Genomic DNA, 21,967 nt, shown 5'->3' with positions numbered 1-21,967 from the left:
GTAGAACACTTTTCGCCACTTGACTCCCATAAAAGACATATTTATCTGGTATATTACTCATCAATACCTAATAAATATGAGCTTATTACACCCACAACTTAGTAAACATATAGGCTTCACTACACATCTTTAAAAAAAAAAGTTTCAAAACTAACTGTAAAACTTGTTTTAAATATTTTTTCTTCACACTGTGTTGGCCCTGCGATGAGGTGGCAACTTGTCCAGGGTGTACCGCGCCTTCCGCCCGAATGCAGCTGAGATGGGCTCCAGCGACCCCGAAAGGGACAAGCGGTAGAAAATGAATGGATGGATTATAGCGTCCCCTCTATTGTAAGGCGTGTAGAACACTTTTCGCCACTTGACTCCCATAAAAGACATATTTATCTGGTATATTACTCATCAATACCTAATAAATATGAGCCTATTGCACCCACAACTTAGTAAACATATAGGCTTCGCTACACATCTTTAAAAAAAAAAAGTTTCAAAACTAACTTCACACTGTGTTGGCCCTGCGATGAGGTGGCGACTTGTCCAGGGTGTACCTTGCCTTCCGCCCTAATGCAGCTGAGATGGGCTCCAGCGCCACCCCCCCCCCCGTGACCCCAAAGGGACAAGCGGTAGAAAATGAGTGGATGGATTATAGCGTCCCCTCTATTGTAAGGCGTGTAGAACACTTTTCGCCACTTGACTCCCATAAAAGACATATTTATCTGGTATATTACTCATCAATACCTAATAAATATGAGCTTATTACACCCACAACTTAGTAAACATATAGGCTTCACTACACATCTTTAAAAAAAAAAGTTTCAAAACTAACTGTAAAACTTGTTTTAAATATTTTTTCTTCACACTGTGTTGGCCCTGCGATGAGGTGGCAACTTGTCCAGGGTGTACCGCGCCTTCCGCCCGAATGCAGCTGAGATGGGCTCCAGCGACCCCGAAAGGGACAAGCGGTAGAAAATGAATGGATGGATTATAGCGTCCCCTCTATTGTAAGGCGTGTAGAACACTTTTCGCCACTTGACTCCCATAAAAGACATATTTATCTGGTATATTACTCATCAATACCTAATAAATATGAGCCTATTGCACCCACAACTTAGTAAACATATAGGCTTCGCTACACATCTTTAAAAAAAAAAGTTTCAAAACTAACTTCACACTGTGTTGGCCCTGCGATGAGGTGGCGACTTGTCCAGGGTGTACCTTGCCTTCCGCCCTAATGCAGCTGAGATGGGCTCCAGCGCCACCCCCCCCCCGTGACCCCAAAGGGACAAGCGGTAGAAAATGAGTGGATGGATTATAGCGTCCCCTCTATTGTAAGGCGTGTAGAACACTTTTCGCCACTTGACTCCCATAAAAGACATATTTATCTGGTATATTACTCAATACCTAATAAATATGAGCCTATTACACCCACAACTTAGTAAACATATAGGCTTCGCTACACATCTTTAAAAAAAAAAGTTTCAAAACTAACTTCACACTGTGTTGGCCCTGCGATGAGGTGGCGACTTGTCCAGGGTGTACCTTGCCTTCCGCCCTAATGCAGCTGAGATGGGCTCCAGCGCCACCCTCCCGTGACTCCAAAGGGACAAGCGGTAGAAAATGAATGGATGGATTATAGCGTGCCCTCTATTGTAAGGCGTGTAGAACACTTTTCGCCACTTGACTCCCATAAAAGACATATTTATCTGGTATATTACTCATCAATACCTAATAAATATGAGCCTATTACACCCACAACTTAGTAAACATATAGGCTTCGCTACACATCTTAAAAAAAAAAAAAAAAGTTTCAAAACTAACTGTAAAACTTGTTTTAAATATTTTTTCTTCACACTGTGTTGTCCCTGCGATGAGGTTGCGACTTGTTCCACCCCCCGCGACCCCGAAAGGGACAAGCGGTAGAAAATGAATGGATGGATTATAGCGTGCCCTCTATTGTAAGGCGTGTAGAACACTTTTCGCCACTTGACTCCCATAAAAGACATATTTATCTGGTATATTACTCATCAATACCTAATAAATATGAGCCTATTGCACCCACAACTTAGTAAACATATAGGCTTCGCTACACATCTTAAAAAAAAAAAAAAAGTTTCAAAACTAACTGTAAAACTTGTTTAAAATATTTTTTCTTCACACTGTGTTGGCCCTGCAATGATAGTACTTTATTGATTCCTTCAGGAGAGGTGGCGACTTGTCCAGGGTGTACCCCGCCTTCCGCCCGAATGCAGCTGAGATAGGCTCCAGCGCACCCCCCCGCGACCCCGAAAGGGACAAGCGGTAAAAAATGAATGGATGGATTATAGCGTCCCCTCTATTGTAAGGCGTGTAGAACACTTTTCGCCACTTGACTCCCATAAAAGACATATTTATCTGGTATATTACTCATCAATACCTAATAAATATGAGCTTATTACACCCACAACTTAGTAAACATATAGGCTTCGCTACACATCTTTAAAAAAAAAAAGTTTCAAAACTAACTGTAAAACGTGTTTCAAATATTTTTTCTTCACACCGTGTTGGCGCTGAGATGAGGTGGTGACTTGTCCAGGGTGTACCCCGCCTTCCGCCCTAATGCAGCTGAGATGGGCTCCAGCGCACCCCCCCCCCCCCCGCGACCCCGAAAGGGACAAGCGGTAGAAAATGAATGGATGGATTATAGCGTCCCCTCTATTGTAAGGCGTGTAGAACACTTTTCGCCACTTGACTCCCATAAAAGACATATTTATCTGGTATATTACTCATCAATACCTAATAAATATGAGCCTATTGCACCCACAACTTAGTAAACATATAGGCTTCGCTACACACCTTAAAAAAAAAAAGTTTCAAAACTAACTGTAAAACGTGTTTCAAATATTTTTTCTTCACACCGTGTTGGCGCTGAGATGAGGTGGTGACTTGTCCAGGGTGTACCCCGCCTTCCGCCCTAATGCAGCTGAGATGGGCTCCAGCGCACCCCCCCCCCCCCCGCGACCCCGAAAGGGACAAGCGGTAGAAAATGAATGGATGGATTATAGCGTCCCCTCTATTGTAAGGCGTGTAGAACACTTTTCGCCACTTGACTCCCATAAAAGACATATTTATCTGGTATATTACTCATCAATACCTAATAAATATGAGCTTATTGCACCCACAACTTAGTAAACATATAGGCTTCGCTACACACCTTAAAAAAAAAAAGTTTCAAAACTAACTGTAAAACTTGTTTTAAATATTTTTTCTTCACACTGTGTTGGCCCTGCGATGAGGTGGCGACTTGTCCAGGGTGTACCCCGCCTTCCATCCGAATGCAGCTGAGATGGGCTCCAGCGCGACCCCGAAAGGGACAAGCGGTAGAAAATTAATGGATGGATTATAGCGTCCCCTCTATTGTAAGGCGTGTAGAACACTTTCGCCACTTGACTCCCATAAAAGACATATTTATCTGGTATATTACTCATCAATACCTAATAAATATGAGCCTATTACACCCACAACTTAGTAAACATATAGGCTTCGCTACACATCTTAAAAAAAAAAAAAAAAAGTTTCAAAACTAACTGTAAAACTTGTTTTAAATATTTTTTCTTCACACTGTGTTGGCCCTGCGATGAGATGGCGACTTGTCCAGGGTGTACCGCGCCTTCCGCCCGAATGCAGCCTCCAGCACCCCCCCCCCCCGCGACCACGAAAGGGAAAGGGACAAGCGGTAGAAAATGAATGGATGGATTATAGCGTGCCCTCTATTGTAAGGCGTGTAGAACACTTTTCGCCACTTGACTCCCATAAAAGACATATTTATCTGGTATATTACTCATCAATACCTAATAAATATGAGCCTATTGCACCCACAACTTAGTAAACATATAGGCTTCGCTACACATCTTTAAAAAAAAAAGTTTCAAAACTAACTGTAAAACTTGTTTTAAATATTTTTTCTTCACACTGTGTTGGCCCTGCGATGAGGTGGCAACTTGTCCAGGGTGTACCCCGCCTTCCGCCCGAAAGCAGCTGAGATGGGCTCCAGCGCGACCCCGAAAGGGACAAGCGGTAGAAAATGAATGGAAGGATTATAGCGTCCCCTCTATTGTAAGGCGTGTAGAACACTTTTCGCCACTTGACTCCCATAAAAGACATATTTATCTGGTATATTACTTATCAATACCTAATAAATATGAGCTTATTACACCCACAACTTAGTAAACATATAGGCTTCGCTACACATCTTTAAAAAAAAAAAAAAAAAAAACGTTTCAAAACTAACTGTAAAACTTGTTTAAAATATTTTTTCTTCACACTGTGTTGGCCCTGCGATGAGGTTGCGACTTGTTCCCCCCCCCCCCCCCGCCCCCGCGACCCCGAAAGGGACAAGCGGTAGAAAATGAATGGATGGATTATAGCGTCCCCTCTATTGTAAGGCGTGTAGAACACTTTTCGCCACTTGACTCCCATAAAAGACATATTTATCTGGTATATTACTCATCAATACCTAATAAATATGAGCTTATTACACCCACAACTTAGTAAACATATAGGCTTCGCTACACATCTTTAAAAAAAAAAAAAAAAAAAACGTTTCAAAACTAACTGTAAAACTTGTTTAAAATATTTTTTCTTCACACTGTGTTGGCCCTGCGATGAGGTTGCGACTTGTTCCCCCCCCCCGCCCCCGCGACCCCGAAAGGGACAAGCGGTAGAAAATGAATGGATGGATTATAGCGTCCCCTCTATTGTAAGGCGTGTAGGACACTTTTCGCCACTTGACTCCCATAAAAGACATATTTATCTGGTATATTACTCATCAATATCTAATAAATATGAGCCTATTGCACCCAAAACTTAGTAAAAATATAGGCTTCGCTACACATCTTTAAAAAAAAAAAAAAAAAGTTTCAAAACTAACTGTAAAACTTGTTTTAAATATTTTTTCTTCACACTTTGTTGGCCCTGCGATGAGGTTGCGACTTGTTCCCCCCCCCCCCCCCCCCCCGCGACCCCGAAAGGGACAAGCGGTAGAAAATGAATGAATGGATTATAGCGTCCCCTCTATTGTAAGGCGTGTAGAACACTTTTCGCCACTTGACTCCCATAAAAGACATATTTATCTGGTATATTACTCATCAATAGCTAATAAATATGAGCCTATTACACCCACAACTTAGTAAACATATATGCTTCGCTACACATCTTTAAAAAAAAAAGTTTCAAAACTAACTGTAAAACTTGTTTTAAATATTTTTTTCTTAACACTGTGTTGGCCCTGCGATGAGGTGGCCACTTGTCCAGGGTGTACCCCGCCTTCCGCCCGAATGCAGCTGAGATGGGCTCCAGCGACCCCGAAAGGGACAAGCGGTAGAAAATGAATGGATGGATTATAGCGTCCCCTCTATTGTAAGGCGTGCAGAACACTTTTTGCCACTTGACTCCCATAAAAGACATATTTATCTGGTATATTACTCATCAATACCTAATAAATATGAGCTTATTACACCCACAACTTAATAAACATATAGGCTTCGCTACACATCTTTAAAAAAAAAAAAAAAAAGTTTCAAAACTAACTGTTAAACTTGTTTTAAATATTTTGTCTTCACACTGTGTTGGCCCTGCGATGAGGTGGCGACTTGTCCAGGGTGCACCCCGCCTTCCGCCTGAATGCAGCTGAGATGGGCTCCAGCGCGACCCCGAAAGGGACAAGCGGTAGAAAATGAATGGATGGATTATAGCGTCCCCTCTATTGTAAGGCGTGTAGAACACTTTTCGCCACTTGACTCCCATAAAAGACATATTTATCTGGTATATTACTCATCAATACCTAATAAATATGAGCCTATTGCACCCACAACTTAGTAAACATATAGGCTTCGCTACACATCTTTAAAAAAAAAAAGTTTCAAAACTAACTTCACACTGTGTTGGCCCTGCGATGAGGTGGCGACTTGTCCAGGGTGTACCTTGCCTTCCGCCCTAATGCAGCTGAGATGGGCTCCAGCGCCACCCCCCCCCCGTGACCCCAAAGGGACAAGCGGTAGAAAATGAGTGGATGGATTATAGCGTCCCCTCTATTGTAAGGCGTGTAGAACACTTTTCGCCACTTGACTCCCATAAAAGACATATTTATCTGGTATATTACTCATCAATACCTAATAAATATGAGCTTATTACACCCACAACTTAGTAAACATATAGGCTTCACTACACATCTTTAAAAAAAAAAGTTTCAAAACTAACTGTAAAACTTGTTTTAAATATTTTTTCTTCACACTGTGTTGGCCCTGCGATGAGGTGGCAACTTGTCCAGGGTGTACCGCGCCTTCCGCCCGAATGCAGCTGAGATGGGCTCCAGCGACCCCGAAAGGGACAAGCGGTAGAAAATGAATGGATGGATTATAGCGTCCCCTCTATTGTAAGGCGTGTAGAACACTTTTCGCCACTTGACTCCCATAAAAGACATATTTATCTGGTATATTACTCATCAATACCTAATAAATATGAGCCTATTGCACCCACAACTTAGTAAACATATAGGCTTCGCTACACATCTTAAAAAAAAAAAAAAGTTTCAAAACTAACTGAAAAACTTGTTTTAAATATTTTTTCTTCACACTTTGTTGGCCCTGCGATGAGGTTGCGACTTGTTCCACCCCCCCCCCCCCCCCCCGCGACCCCGAAAGGGACAAGCGGTAGAAAATGAATGGATGGATTATAGTGTCCCCTCTATTGTAAGGCGTGTAGAACACTTTTCGCCACTTGACTCCCATAAAAGACATATTTATCTGGTATATTACTCATCAATACCTAATAAATATGAGCTTATTACACCCACAACTTAGTAAACATATAGGCTTCGCTACACATCTTAAAAAAAAAAAAAAGGTTTCAAAACTAACTGTAAAACTTGTTTTAAATATTTTTTCTTCACACTTTGTTGGCCATGCGATGAGGTGGCGACTTGTCCAGGGTGTACCCCGCCTTCCATCCGAATGCAGCTGAGATGGGCTCCAGCGCGACCCCGAAAGGGACAAGCGGTAAAAAATGAATGGATGGATTATAGCGTCCCCTCTATTGTAAGGCGTGTAGAACACTTTTCGCCACTTGACTCCCATAAAAGACATATTTATCTGGTATATTACTCATCAATACCTAATAAATATGAGCCTATTACACCCACAACTTAGTAAACATATAGGCTTCGCTACACATCTTTAAAAAAAAAAAAAAAAACGTTTCAAAACTAACTGTAAAACTTGTTTAAAATATTTTTTCTTAACACTGTGTTGGCCCTGCGATGAGGTTGCGACTTGTTCCACCCCCCCCCCCCCCCCCCCCGTGACCCCGAAAGGGACAAGCGGTAGAAAATGAATGGATGGATTATAGCGTCCCCTCTATTGTAAGGCGTGTAGAACACTTTTCGCCACTTGACTCCCATAAAAGACATATTTATCTGGTATACTACCCATCAATACCTAATAAATATGAGCCTATTGCACCCACAACTTAGTAAACATATAGGCTTCGCTACACATCTTAAAAAAAAAAAAAAAAGTTTCAAAACTAACTGTAAAACTTGTTTTAAATATTTTTTCTTCACACTGTGTTGGCCCTGCGATGAGGTGGCAACTTGTTCCCCCCCCCCCCCCCGCGACCCCGAAAGGGACAAGCGGTAGAAAATGAATGGATGGATTATAGCGTCCCCTCTATTGTAAGGCGTGTAGAACACTTTTCGCCACTTGACTCCCATAAAAGACATATTTATCTGGTATATTACTCATCAATACCTAATAAATATGAGCTTATTACACCCACAACTTAGTAAACATATAGGCTTCGCTACACATCTTAAAAAAAAAAAAAAGGTTTCAAAACTAACTGTAAAACTTGTTTTAAATATTTTTTCTTCACACTTTGTTGGCCATGCGATGAGGTGGCGACTTGTCCAGGGTGTACCCCGCCTTCCATCCGAATGCAGCTGAGATGGGCTCCAGCGCGACCCCGAAAGGGACAAGCGGTAAAAAATGAATGGATGGATTATAGCGTCCCCTCTATTGTAAGGCGTGTAGAACACTTTTCGCCACTTGACTCCCATAAAAGACATATTTATCTGGTATATTACTCATCAATACCTAATAAATATGAGCCTATTACACCCACAACTTAGTAAACATATAGGCTTCGCTACACATCTTTAAAAAAAAAAAAAAAAAACGTTTCAAAACTAACTGTAAAACTTGTTTAAAATATTTTTTCTTAACACTGTGTTGGCCCTGCGATGAGGTTGCGACTTGTTCCACCCCCCCCCCCCCCCCCGTGACCCCGAAAGGGACAAGCGGTAGAAAATGAATGGATGGATTATAGCGTCCCCTCTATTGTAAGGCGTGTAGAACACTTTTCGCCACTTGACTCCCATAAAAGACATATTTATCTGGTATACTACCCATCAATACCTAATAAATATGAGCCTATTGCACCCACAACTTAGTAAACATATAGGCTTCGCTACACATCTTAAAAAAAAAAAAAAAAGTTTCAAAACTAACTGTAAAACTTGTTTTAAATATTTTTTCTTCACACTGTGTTGGCCCTGCGATGAGGTGGCAACTTGTTCCCCCCCCCCCCCCCGCGACCCCGAAAGGGACAAGCGGTAGAAAATGAATGGATGGATTATAGCGTCCCCTCTATTGTAAGGCGTGTAGAACACTTTTCGCCACTTGACTCCCATAAAAGACATATTTATCTGGTATATTACTCATCAATACCTAATAAATATGAGCCTATTACACCCACAACTTAGTAAACATATAGGCTTCGCTACACATCTTTAAAAAAAAAAAAAAAAACGTTTCAAAACTAACTGTAAAACTTGTTTAAAATATTTTTTCTTAACACTGTGTTGGCCCTGCGATGAGGTTGCGACTTGTTCCCCCCCCCCCCGTGACCCCGAAAGGGACAAGCGGTAGAAAATGAATGGATGGATTATAGCGTCCCCTCTATTGTAAGGCGTGTAGAACACTTTTCGCCACTTGACTCCCATAAAAGACATATTTATCTGGTATATTACTCATCAATACCTAATAAATATGAGCCTATTGCACCCACAACTTAGTAAACATATAGGCTTCGCTACACATCTTAAAAAAAAAAAAAAGTTTCAAAACTAACTGTAAAACTTGTTTTAAATATTTTTTCTTCACACTGTGTTGGCCCTGCGATGAGGTGGCAACTTGTCCAGGGTGAAACTTGCCTTCCGCCCTAATGCAGCTGAGATAGGCTCCAGCACCACCCTCCCGTGACCCCAAAGGGACAAGCGGTAAAAAATGAATGGATGGATTATAGCGTCCCCTCTATTGTAAGGCGTGTAGAACACTTTTCGCCACTTGACTCCCATAAAAGACATATTTATCTGGTATATTACTCATCAATACCTAATAAATATGAGCCTATTGCACCCACAACTTAGTAAACATATAGGCTTCGCTACACATCTTTAAAAAAATAAAAAAAAAGTTTCAAAACTAACTGTAAAACTTGTTTTAAATATTTTTTCTTCACACTTTGTTGGCCCTGCGATGAGATGGCGACTTGTCCAGGGTGCACCCCGCCTTCCGCCCGAATGCAGCTGAGATAGGCCCGAAAGGGACAAGCGGTAGAAAATGGATGGATGGATGATTGACATTGATGGGTTAGGAATGGGATGGCAGGTGGACAAATACTTTTGGCAATATAGTGTACGTTGCCATCCGAGCAACGTCTTTTTCGTCGACGCCCCTGCTTATTTCAGCAAGACGATGCCAAGCCACGTGTTACAACAGCGTGGCTTCGTAGTAAAAGAGTGCGGGTACTAGACTGGCCTGCCTGTAGTCCTTTGAACATGTGTGGTGCAATATGAAGCCTAAAATAGCAGAAGGGAGACCCCCGGACTGTTGAACAACTTAAGCTGTACATCAAGCAAGAATGGCCAAATACTTTTTGGCAATATAGTGAATGTGGCACCTTGTGGATTAAATCCATCTGCTTCATTTTTGTGTAAGTCAATACGTGATGGCTCTCAATGTAACTTTGCTAAGAATGCACTTTAGCATGAGTTGCCAAGACAGACTGTGGACAGCGAGTGATGCAAGGTTTGGAGTCAATCACTCGCGGGGGTCTTTTGTGAAGAAAAACAACAAAACAACCAAGACGTGTGATCACCTTCTCTTCAGTCTCCAACTCTTTGCTGAGCAGCGTCTTCTCTGTGCTGTGCAGCCTCCTCTGTAGGCTTTCCACCTTCTCCTGCACAGCCTGAGGGGAGGGAGAGACAGGCAGAGTTGTGTTGGCAGGCTGACGGGGGGGAAAAAAGAAAAAAAATCTACTCCAGATCTGTGTGGCGCAACGTGTAACTGACGTAGGATGAGGCTATATTTGAGCTTGAAAGACGCAGGAGAGGAATATGAATGAGGCTGCGGAGAGAAAGTCAGAAAAGAGAGTGGATTCTACATGTAGACACCTCAGGCTGCAGGGTCTAATACTCCTTAGCCTCTTCCTGCCAACAACCTACACCTGTGACCACCTGTCTGCTGTTTTACACCTTCTGTTTGTCTGTCCTCTTGTTGTGGGGCAGACTGGCTCGTACATGCACATGCAGTCCTGGTCAAAACTGTACATGCACTGCAAAAACTGACATCTAAGTAAGATGAAATATCTCAAATAAGGGTGATACTTGCTTATTTTCTGTCTGATAAGATCATTCTTCTCACTAAGCAGATTTTATGTTAGAGTGTTTTACTTGTTTTAAGTGTTTTGCTCCTAAATGATGTCAGTAATATATTACAGCTTGTTGCTGAGATGTTATGACCTATATTGAGTAAAACATGCTTGAAACTATTTTTGTCCAAATGTCCAAAACACACCCAGCAATGGTGCACAGGAAGGCGGGGAAGAATCAATCAATCAATCAATGTTTATTTATATAGCCCTAAAACACAAGTGTCTCAAAGGGCTGCACAAACCACAACGACATCCTCGGTACAGAGCCCACATACGGGCAAGGAAAACTCACCCCAGTGGGACATCAATGTGAATGACTATGAGAAACCTCTAGGGGACGGGAAAAGGTGGCCAAAATGGTCAAAAGTCCCAATTGTCCCGCCGCCGGCCGCACAAGTCCCGGTATGCAAAAGATGTCCAAAACGCACCCAGCAAAGTCCCACGGGAAGTGGGGGAGAAAAGCGAGAAAAGTCGGCAAAAGTCCCCAAAAATGTTCAAAATACCTACCCAGGTTGGAGTCCCACAAGTCCCGCCGCCGGCCATGCAAGTCCAGGGATGCCCAAAATGTCCATAACACACCCAGCAAAGTCCCACGGGAAGTGGGGGAGAAAAGTGAGAAAAGTCAGCAAAAGTCCCCAAAAATGTTCAAAATACCTACCCAGGTTGGAGTCCCACATGGAGTCTTAAGACTTGTGGCACTCGAACCCGGGTGTGATTTTTCAACATTTTACCGACTTTTCTCACTTTTCTCCCCGCCTTCCCGTGGGACTTTGCTGGGCGCGTTTTGGGCATTTTGGGCATCCCGGCCGGGGGCGGGACTTGTGGGACTGGAACCTGGGTAGGTATTTTGAACATTTTTGGGGACTTTTGACGGCTTTTCCAACTTTTATCCCTCCTCCCCGTGGGACTCAGCTGGGTGCGTTTTGGACATTTTGGGCATCCCGGGACTTGCGCGGCCATACATAAGATTTTATGTTAGAGTGTTTTACTTGTTTTAAGTGTTTTGGTCCTAAATGATGTCAGTAAGATATTACAGCTTGTTGCTGAGATGTTATGACCTATATTGAGTAAAACATGCTTGAAACTATTTTTGTCCAAATGTCCAACACACACCCAGCAATGGTGCACAGGAAGGCGGGGAAGAAGAGGGGAAAAGGTGGCCAAATTGGTCAAAAGTCCCAATTTTGTCCAAAATACCTCCCCGGGTTTTAGTCCCACGAGTCCCGCCGCCGGCCGCATAAGTCCCGGGATGCAAACAATGTCCAAAACGCACCCAGCAAAGTCCCACGGGAAGTGGGGGAGAAAAGTGAGAAAAGATGTCAAAAGTCCCCAAAAATGTTCAAAATACCTACCCAGGTTGGAGTCCCACATGGAGTCTTAAGACTTGTGGCACTCGAACCCGGGTGTGATTTTTCAACATTTTACCGACTTTTCTCACTTTTCTCCCCGCCTTCCTGTGGGACTTTGCCCGGCGCGTTTTGGGCATTTTGGGCATCCCGGCCGGGGGCGGGACTTGTGGGACTCCAACCTGGGGAAGTATTTTGAACATTTTTGGGGACTTTTGACGACTTTTCCAACTTTTATCCCTCCTCCCCGTGGGACTCAGCTGGGTGTGTTATGGACATTTTGGGCATCCCGGGACTTGCACGGCCATACATAAGATTTTATGTTAGAGTGTTTTACTTGTTTTAAGTGTTTTGCTCCTAAATGATGTCAGTAAGATATTACAGCTTGTTGCTGAGATGTTATGACCTATATTGAGTAAAACATGCTTGAAACTATTTTTGTCCAAATGTCCAAAACACACCCAGCAATGGTGCACAGGAAGGCGGGGAAGAAGAGGGGAAAAGGTGGCCAAAATGGTCAAAAGTCCCAATTGTGTCCAAAAAACCTCCTCGGGTTCCAGTCCCACGAGTCCCGCCGAACAAGTCCCGGGATGCAAAAAATGTCCAAAACGCACCCAGCAAAGTCCCTCGGGAAGTGGGGGAGAAAAGTGAGAAAAGTCTGCAAAAGTCCCAAAATTTTTCAAAATACCTACCCAGGTTCCAGTCCCACAAGTCCCGCCGCCGGCCGCGCAAGTCCCGGAATGCCCAAAATGTCCATAACACACCCAGCCGAGTCCCACGGGGAGGGGGGATAAAAGTTGGAAAAGTCGGTAAAAGTCCCAAAAATGTTCAAAATACCTACCCAGGTTGGAGTCCCACATGGAGTCTTAAGACTTGTGGCACTCGAACCCGGGTGTGATTTTTCAACATTTTACCGCCTTTTCTCACTTTTCTCCCCGCCTTCCCGTGGGACTTTGCTGGGCGCGTTTTGGACATTTTGGGCATCCCGGCCGGGGGCGGGACTTGTGGGACTGGAACCTGGGTAGGTATTTTGAACATTTTTAGGACTTTTGCCGACTTTTCTAACTTTTATCCCCCGTCCCTGTGGGACTCGGCTGGGTGTGTTATGGACATTTTGGGCATCCCGGGACTTGCGCGGCCAAACATACGATTTTATGTTAGAGTGTTTTACTTATTTTAAGTGTTTTGGTCCTAAATGATGTCAGTAAGATATTACAGCTTGTTGCTGAGATGTTATGACCTATATTGAGTAAAACATGCTTCAAACTATTTTTGTCCAAATGTCCAAAACACACCCAGCAATGGTGCACAGGAAGGCGGGGAAGAAGAGGGGAAAAGGTGGCCAAAATGGTCAAAAGTCCTAATTTTGTCCAAAATACCTCCCCGGGTTTTAGTCCCACAAGTTCCGCCGCCGGCCGCGCAAGTCCCGGAATGCCCAAAATGTCCATAACACACCCAGCCGAGTCCCACGGGGAGGGGGGATAAAAGTTGGAAAAGTCGGCAAAAGTCCCAAAAATGTTCAAAATACTTACCCAGGTTGGAGTCCCACATGGAGTCTTAAGACTTGTGGCACTCGAACCCGGGTGTGATTTTTCAACATTTTACCGACTTTTCTCACTTTTCTCCCCGCCTTCCCGTGGGACTTTGCTGGGCGCGTTTTGGACATTTTGGGCATCCCGGCCGGGGGCGGGACTTGTGGGACTCCAACCTGGGTAAGTATTTTGAACATTTTTGGGACTTTTGCCGACTTTTCCAACTTTTATCCCCCCACCCCCTCCATGTGTTACTCGGCTGGGTGTGTTATGGACATTTTGGGCATCCCGGGACTTGCGCGGCCAAACATACGATTTTATGTTAGAGTGTTTTACTTGTTTTAAGTGTTTTGCTCCTAAATGATGTCAGTAAGATATTACAGCTTGTTGCTGAGATTTGATGAGCTATATTGAGTAAAACATGCTTGAAACTAGAATATCAACTGTTGCAAAGCTGTGTCATCAACACTCACAAGTATAAAACTACTTTTTTAAAGTCATCATTTCTTATTTCAAGCATGAAAAACAAAAATCCTGACTTTGACACAATTGTGTCTCATAATTAAAACAGATGACAGCCAAATGGACTTTGCTGTTTTATTTCCAATGAAACAATAGAAAATACGTACTCATATAGTAGTACAGTTGTTATTAGTGAGAATATACTTATTTTAAGCTATTTTTAGGTTCATTGAGGTTAGCTAATTTTACTTGTTTTGGAAAGTCTTGACAAGCCAAATTTTCTTGTTCTATTGGCAGATAATTTTGCTTAGTTCAAATAAAATACCCCTCATTTTTGTATTTTTTTTTCTTGTTTTTGAACACTGACTTTTTGCAGTACATACAGCAATGTTAATATTTGCTTACATGTCCCTTGGCAAGTTTCCCTGCAATAAGCAGCTGTATAATCACTCGCCATACAGCAATAGATGATGTCTATTACCTGACACCTTCTATGTTTGCGACTTCTCTTTGTTTTTTAATGTCTATTTTCTATTTTCTGCTGGATTTACTCTCTATTTCATGCTGCAGCTGTCACATATACTGTAATATTGTACATGGTCATTGTTATATATTGTATATATGATATAAACTTATAATATAATATATCAGTATATATCCTATACTGCACATATATTATGTAAATATTACGTGTATATGTTATATTTCTTTTAGTCTATTTTATACCTTTCCATCTTTTCCATCATTTGTAACTGAGCTACTGTGTGGAACAATTTCCCTTGTGGATCAATAAAGATTGTCTAAGTCTAATAAGGCGCTTTTGGTAGCCATCCACAAGCTTCTGCTGGAATTTTTGACCACTCCTCTTGACAAAATTGGTGCAGTGCTGTTCTGAAATGGACTTGTTTCTTCAGCATTGTCCACACCTTTAAGTCAGGACTTTGGGAAGGCCATTCTAAAACCTTCATTCTAGCCTGATTTAGCCATTCCTTTACAACTTTTGACGTCATTGTCCTGTTGGAACACCCAACTGCGCCCAAGACCCAACCTCCGGGCTGATGATTTTAGCTCGTCCTGAAGAATTTGGAGGTAATCCTCCTTTTTCATTGTCCCATTTACTCTCTGTAAAGCACCAGTTCCATTGGCAGCAAAACAGGCCCAGAGCATAATACTACCACCACCATGCTTGACGGTAGGCATGGTGTTCCTGGGATTATCTCCTTCAAACATATTGCTGGGTATTGTGGCCAAACAGCTCCATTTTTGTTTCATTTGACCACAGAACTTTCCTCCAGAAGGTCTTATCTTTGTCCATGTGATGTCAGATAAAACACAAATGGAGCTGTTTGGCCACAACACCCAGCATTGACATTATAGCAGTTGGTTCTTCGAGGTAGCAGCAAAACTGCTTAATAAATACCACAATGTTCTTTACATACTAGCCAGTAGGGTTGTCCTGATACCAATGTTTTGGTATCGGTACCAAAATGATTTTAATGCTTCTCTAAATAAAAGGGATTACAAAAAATGGCATTATTGGCTTTATTTTAACAAAAAATTCTTACAGTCCATTATATATGTTTATTATTGTCATTTAGTCCTTAAATAAAATAGTGAGCATACTAGACAACTTGTCTTTTAGTAGTAAGTAAACAAACAAAGACTCCTAATTAGTCTGCTGACATATGCAGTAACATATTGTGTCATTTATACACCTATTATTTTGTACACATTATTAAGGACAAGCTGTAAAAATATATTATTAATAGGGATGTCCGATAATGGCTTTTTGCCGATATCCGATATGCCGATATTGTCCAACTCTTTAATTACCGATACCGATATCAACCGATACCGATATCAACCGATATATACAGTCGTGGAATTAACACATTATTATGCCTAATTTGGACAACCAGGTATGGTGAAGATAAGGTACTTTTTAAAAAAATGAATCAAATAAAATAAGATAAATAAATTAAAAACATTTTCTTGAATAAAAAAGAAGGTAAAACAATATAAAAACAGTTACATAGAAACTAGTAATGAATGAAAATTAGTAAAATTAACTGTTAAAGGTTAGTACTATTAGTGGAGCAGCAGCACGCACAATCATGTGTGCTTACGGACTGTATCCCTTGCAGACTGTATTGATATATATTGATATATAATGTAGGAAGCAGAATATTAATAACAGAAAGAAACAACCCTTTTGTGTGAATGAGTGTAAATGGGGGAGGGAGGTTTTTTGGGTTGGTGCACTAATTGTAAGTGTATCTTGTGTTTTTTATGTTGATTTAATTTAAAAAAAAAAACCCGATACGATAATAAAAAAAATCATCTCTAATTTATTGTTAATAAATGGGACGCTTTGCGTTCCCAAACAGTCATCTCTGTCCCGACAATCCCCTCCGTGGTAGCAGGAACCCCTACCGTATTTCCTTGAATAGCCGCCGGGGCGCTAATTAATTTAAAACCTCTTCTCACTCCTGCGCTTACCAAAAGCATGCGGGATGGGCAAGCATGCGCTAATTATTTTAAAACCTCTTCTTACTCCGGCGCTTACCTTATAATGAAAAGCACATTTAATTAAAAAAAAACGTTATTATGGTCTTACCTTTACTTATAAATGATGTCCATGTGCAGCTGCTTCTGATCAAAGGCAGTCTTCCTTATCTTTCTTCAGTTTTAAAAGTCTCTGGAGATATTCCTTTAATTATTTCCTCCTGCTTCGATTGAAAGTCCAGTTCAGAAAACTGTTTTATTTTAGATATGTAATCCTCCATGTTAAAAGTGCAAGCAAACGATCGCTGCTCACGCTTGCTGCTTGTTGTCTTCTTCTGCAGCACCGGTCTTCTGCAGTACTGGTAGTCGCAAGAAGGATCACTAGTGCCCTCTACCACCATCATTTAAAGGCCTACTGAAATGAATTTTTTTTATTTAAACGGGGATAGCAGATCTATTCTACGTGTCATACTTGATCATTTCGCGATATAGCCATATTTTTGCTGAAAGGATTTAGTATAGAACAACGACGATAAAGATTGCAACTTTTGGTATCTGATAAAAAAAAGGCTTGCACCTACCGGAAGTAGCGTGACGTAGTCAGTTGAACATATACGCAAAGTTCCCTATTGTTTACAATGATGGCCGCATGAAGTGAGAGAAATTCGGACCGAGAAAGCGACAATTTCCCCATTAATTTGAGCGAGGATGAAAGATTTGTGGATGAGTAAAGTGCAAGTGAAGGACTAGTGGGGAGTTGAAGCTATTCAGATAGGGAAGATGCTGTGAGAGTGACCTGATATTCAGCTGGGAATGACTACAACAGTAAATAAACACAAGACATATATATACTCTATTAGCCACAACACAACCAGGCTTATATTTAATATGCCACAAATTAATCCTGCATAAAAACACCTGCGTGTTTGTTATGCTAGCTCCTAGCTCCTCTGCTAGCTCCTAGCTCCATAGAACACGCCAATACAATTCAAACACCTGATCAACACACACAATCACTCAGCCCAAAAGACCGTTTACCTAACCCAAGGTTCATAAAGCTTATATATTTTTAAAAAGTTACGTACGTGACGCGCACATACGGTCAAGTTATCGAATGTTTAGCAGCCAAGGCTGCATACTCACGGTACCTGATATTCAGCTGGGAATGACTACAACAGTAAATAAACACAAGACATATATATACTCTATTAGCCACAACACAACCAGGCTTATATTTAATATGCCACAAATTAATCCTGCATAATAACACCTGCGTGTTTGTTATGCTAGCTCCTAGCTCCTCTGCTAGCTCCTAGCTCCATAGAACACGCCAATACAATTCAAACACCTGATCAACACACACAATCACTCAGCCCAAAAGACCGTTCACCTAACCCAAGGTTCATAAAGCTTATATATTTTTAAAAAGTTACGTACTTGACGCGCACGTATGGTACGTGTTATGCTAGCTCCTAGCTCCTCTGCTAGCTCCTAGCTCCATAGAACACGCCAATACAATTCAAACACATGATCAACACACACAATCACTCAGCCCAAAAGACCGTTCACCTAACCCAAGGTTCATAAAGCTTATATATTTTAAAAAAGTTACGTACATACGCAAAAAAAAGCCAAAGCTGCATACTCACAGTAGCACGTCTGCGTCTTTGTCATCCAAATCAAAGTAATCCTGGTAAGAGTCTGTGTTGTCCCAGTTCCCTACAGGCGTCTGTGTATCCAAATCAAAAGTCCTCCTGGTTAGAGTCTCTGTTATCCGAGTTCTTCCATCTTGACTGCATCTTTCGGGAATGTAAACAAAGAAGCGCCGGCTGTGTACTGTTGTGGCTGACTACGTTCGAAAAATACGTCCATTTCGCACCGACAACTTTCTTCTTTGCTTGCTTGGCTTCCTTCTCCATAATGCAATGAACATGATTGAAACAGATTCACGAACACAGATGTCCAGAATACTGTGGAATTATGAAATGAAAACAGAGCTTTTTCGTATCGGCTTCAATGTGGAAGGCATACCCGTGTTCGCCGGGCTACGTCACACGCATACGTCATCCGCAGAGGCGTTTCGAACCGGAAGTTTAGCGGCAAATTTAAAATGTCACTTTATAAGTTAACCCGGCCGTATTGGCATGTGTTATAATGTTAAGATTTCATCATTGATATATAAACTATCAGACTGCGTGGTCGGTAGTAGTGGCTTTCAGTAGGCCTTTAATGACTCATATTTGACCCGGCGAAAGTGCCAAGCATGCGCTAATTATTTTGAGAAACGAGTTTGACCCGGCTGTAATTCTAGGCAGGCGAATACTATATTCCCGGCGGCAATTCAAGGAAATACGGTATATACTACGGTAATTACACATCAAAACGCCTGCGGCTTATAGTCGGGTGCGGCATATATATGGAGCAATCTGTATTTTCCCCTAAATTTAGCTGGTGCGGCTTATAAGCAGGTGCGGCTTATAGTGCGGAAATTCCGGTATATATGCTATCCATAGCCAGTACCAAGAAAAACTCTTTGTACTGCAGCATTCTTTTTGCACTTGTAAAAGCATCCACTCTTCCGGAAAAACTTTCCACAAGATTGAAGAGAAATTTTTTTTTTTGTCAGGCTCTCAAGTTCTTCCCCGCCTAACTGTGTTGTTGTTGTAACAATAGAACTCCAATTGATTCCCCACAACAACAATAATGGGGAATGGTCTTCCAGCAAAGGTGACTTTGGCGTAAACAACCGTGACGGCCATCTCGCATGATCTGTGCGGCTAATAAGAGGCTATTAAAGACAGAGAAAGGTAGAAGTGATCAAACCTCACTGCTCCTTGTGTGTTTGAAGGGTAATAATTATGTCATGACTGTAATTACGCAAAAAAGTTGGCCTCGTTAAAGCCATTTGAAATAAACGAGACAAGGGCAAAGCCTTTCTCACTCTGGGGATTAAGCAAACTTTCCAAGGCTCTTTGCAAAAGCCGATCATTAATGGGATCATTATTTATTTGGAGGCCATAAAAAAGCTGTATCATCTCACATTGGTTCCAAGAGCTAAGTTGATTACATTTCCCAACTGGGGCGGCAGCTTCAATCACTTTCAAGATTCCGACAAGTCAGAGAGAAAAGAAAAAAACCGAATGAGAGGGAGGAAAGAAAGTCATTAATGCATTGTGTGTGTGTGTGTGTGTGTGTGTGTGTTCTTGTATGTCTGCCCTTCTTGAGACACGAAGAAGGAGAAGTACCTTCCATATGAGGAGGTGTGAACAAGTGATGACATAAATCATGGTCCCAATAACATTGCATCTAATAGAGAATGTCTCATTAGCACCCCTGCTGGTGACGTCTATCAAAATGAGGGTGGTCCCAAAAAGGAGGGATCTTTCAAATTGACTGTGTGTCGCTTTTATGTAGTGTCAACATATGAAATAACAAGTGTGTGTAAGACATTGAAATGCAAACCCTGTGGCCAAAATTAATTAAAAAAATAAACTAAATATGTATATAGAGACATACTGTAATAACTTGAAGTAAAACAATTTGTTTACTAGAAGTAAATGAGCTAAAAGCAGTCTTTTTCTCACAATGTGTCGACTTTTTTCTTATAAAATCGGGAACAATTTCTCATATTCTTTCTGTTTCTGTAATATTGCAATATTTCCTCGTAAAATGATTACTTTTTTATGTAAAATTCTTACTTTTTAATGCTAAATGGTGACATTTGTCATATGAAATTCTGACTTTTATCACAATATTGCAGATTATTTTGTTGTTCGTGTAAAACAGTGACATTTTTTTGAGTAAAATGATGACTTTTGTCATCATTTTACCAAGTAAAATTCCAATTATTATTATAATATTGCCAAAATTTAAAAGTTTTTTGTCTAGTAAAATTACGACTCTTTTCGTAAAATTGCCAAAATGTTAAACTTTTCTTGTAAAATTGCGACTGTTATTGAGTAAAATTCCAACTTTTATCATAATATTGCACAAATGTTCAGTTGTTCTTGTAAAAGTGAATTTTTTTAGTACAATTATGACTTTTGTCATAATTTTGCCAAGTCAAATTCCGATTATTATTATAATGGTGCCAAAATTCAAAAGTTTTTTGTCGAGTAAAATTACGACCTTTTTCATAAAATTGCCAAAATGTTATTGAGTAAAATTCCAACTTTTATCATAATATTGCACAAATGTTCAGTTTTTCTTGTAAAATTTTGACTTGCGTTGAGTAGAATTACGACTTTTATTATAATACTGCCAAAATTATAAGTGAAGTGAAGTGAAGTGAATTACATTTATATAGCGCTTTTTCTCAAGTGACTCAAAGCGCTTTACATAGTGAAACCCAATATCTAAGTTACATTCAAACCAGTGTGGGTGGCACTGGGAGCAGGTGGGTAAAGTGTCTTGCCCAAGGACACAACGGCAGTGACTAGGATGGCGGAAGCGGGGATCGAACCTGCAACCCTCAAGTTGCTGGCACGGCCACTCTACCAACCGAGCTATACCGCTATAAGTTTTTCTCGTAAAATTATTACTTTTTTATGTAAAATTATTACTTTTTAATGCAAAATGGTGACATTTGTCATGTAAAATTCTGACTTTTATGCCAATTATTTTGTTGTTCTTGTAAAATAGTGACATTTTTTAAATAAAATTCTAAATATTATTATAAAATTGCCAAAATGTTAAAGTTTTCTTATAAAATTTTGACTTTTGTCGAGTAAAATTACGACTCTTTTCATAAAATTGCCAAAATGTTATTGTGTAAAATACCAACATTTATCATAATATTGCACAAATGTTCAGTTTTTCTTGTAAAAATTTGACTTGCGTTGAGTAGAATTACGACTTTTATTATAATACTGCCAAAATTAAAAGTTTTTCTCGTAAAATGATTACTTTTTTATGTAAAATTCTATCTTTTTAATGCAAAATGGTGACATTTGTCATGTAAAATTCTGACTTATCACAATATTGCCAATTATTTTGTTGTTCTTGTAAAACAGTGACATTTTTTGAGTAAAATTTTAAATATTATTATAAAATTGCCAAAATGTTAAAAGTTTTCTTATAAAATTTTGACTTTTGTCGAGTAAAATTACGACTCTTTTCAAAAAATTTACAAAATGTTAAACGTTTCTCGTAAAATCGCGACTGTTATTGAGTAAAATTCCAACTTTTATCATAATATTGCACAAATGTTCACTTTTTCTTGTAAAATTTTGACTTGCGTTGAGTAGAATTATGACTTTATTATAATACTGCCAAAATTATAAGTTTTTCTTGTAAAATTCTGACTTTTTTATGTAAAATTCTGACTTTTTAATGCAAAATGGTGACATTTGTCATGTAAAATTCTGACTTTTATCACAA

At 40.5% G+C, this 21,967-nt stretch overlaps 1 protein-coding gene across 1 annotated transcript in view; it reads right to left on the bottom strand.

Annotated features, from left to right (window-relative positions):
* Nucleotides 1-21,967, bottom strand: part of LOC133642392 (centrosomal protein of 112 kDa-like) — a 159,964-nt gene that overhangs the window by 51,811 nt on the left and 86,186 nt on the right. Inside the window, exon 4 of the mRNA XM_062036556.1 lies at nucleotides 10,189-10,278. Coding sequence (XP_061892540.1) covers nucleotides 10,189-10,278 — 90 coding nt within the window. The remainder of the gene's footprint in view (nucleotides 1-10,188; nucleotides 10,279-21,967) is intronic.

The sequence above is a fragment of the Entelurus aequoreus genome, linkage group LG25 (genome assembly GCF_033978785.1).
Source record: "Entelurus aequoreus isolate RoL-2023_Sb linkage group LG25, RoL_Eaeq_v1.1, whole genome shotgun sequence".
Lineage (NCBI taxonomy): Eukaryota > Metazoa > Chordata > Actinopteri > Syngnathiformes > Syngnathidae > Entelurus > Entelurus aequoreus.
This window is presented reverse-complemented; position numbering and strand designations above follow the sequence as displayed.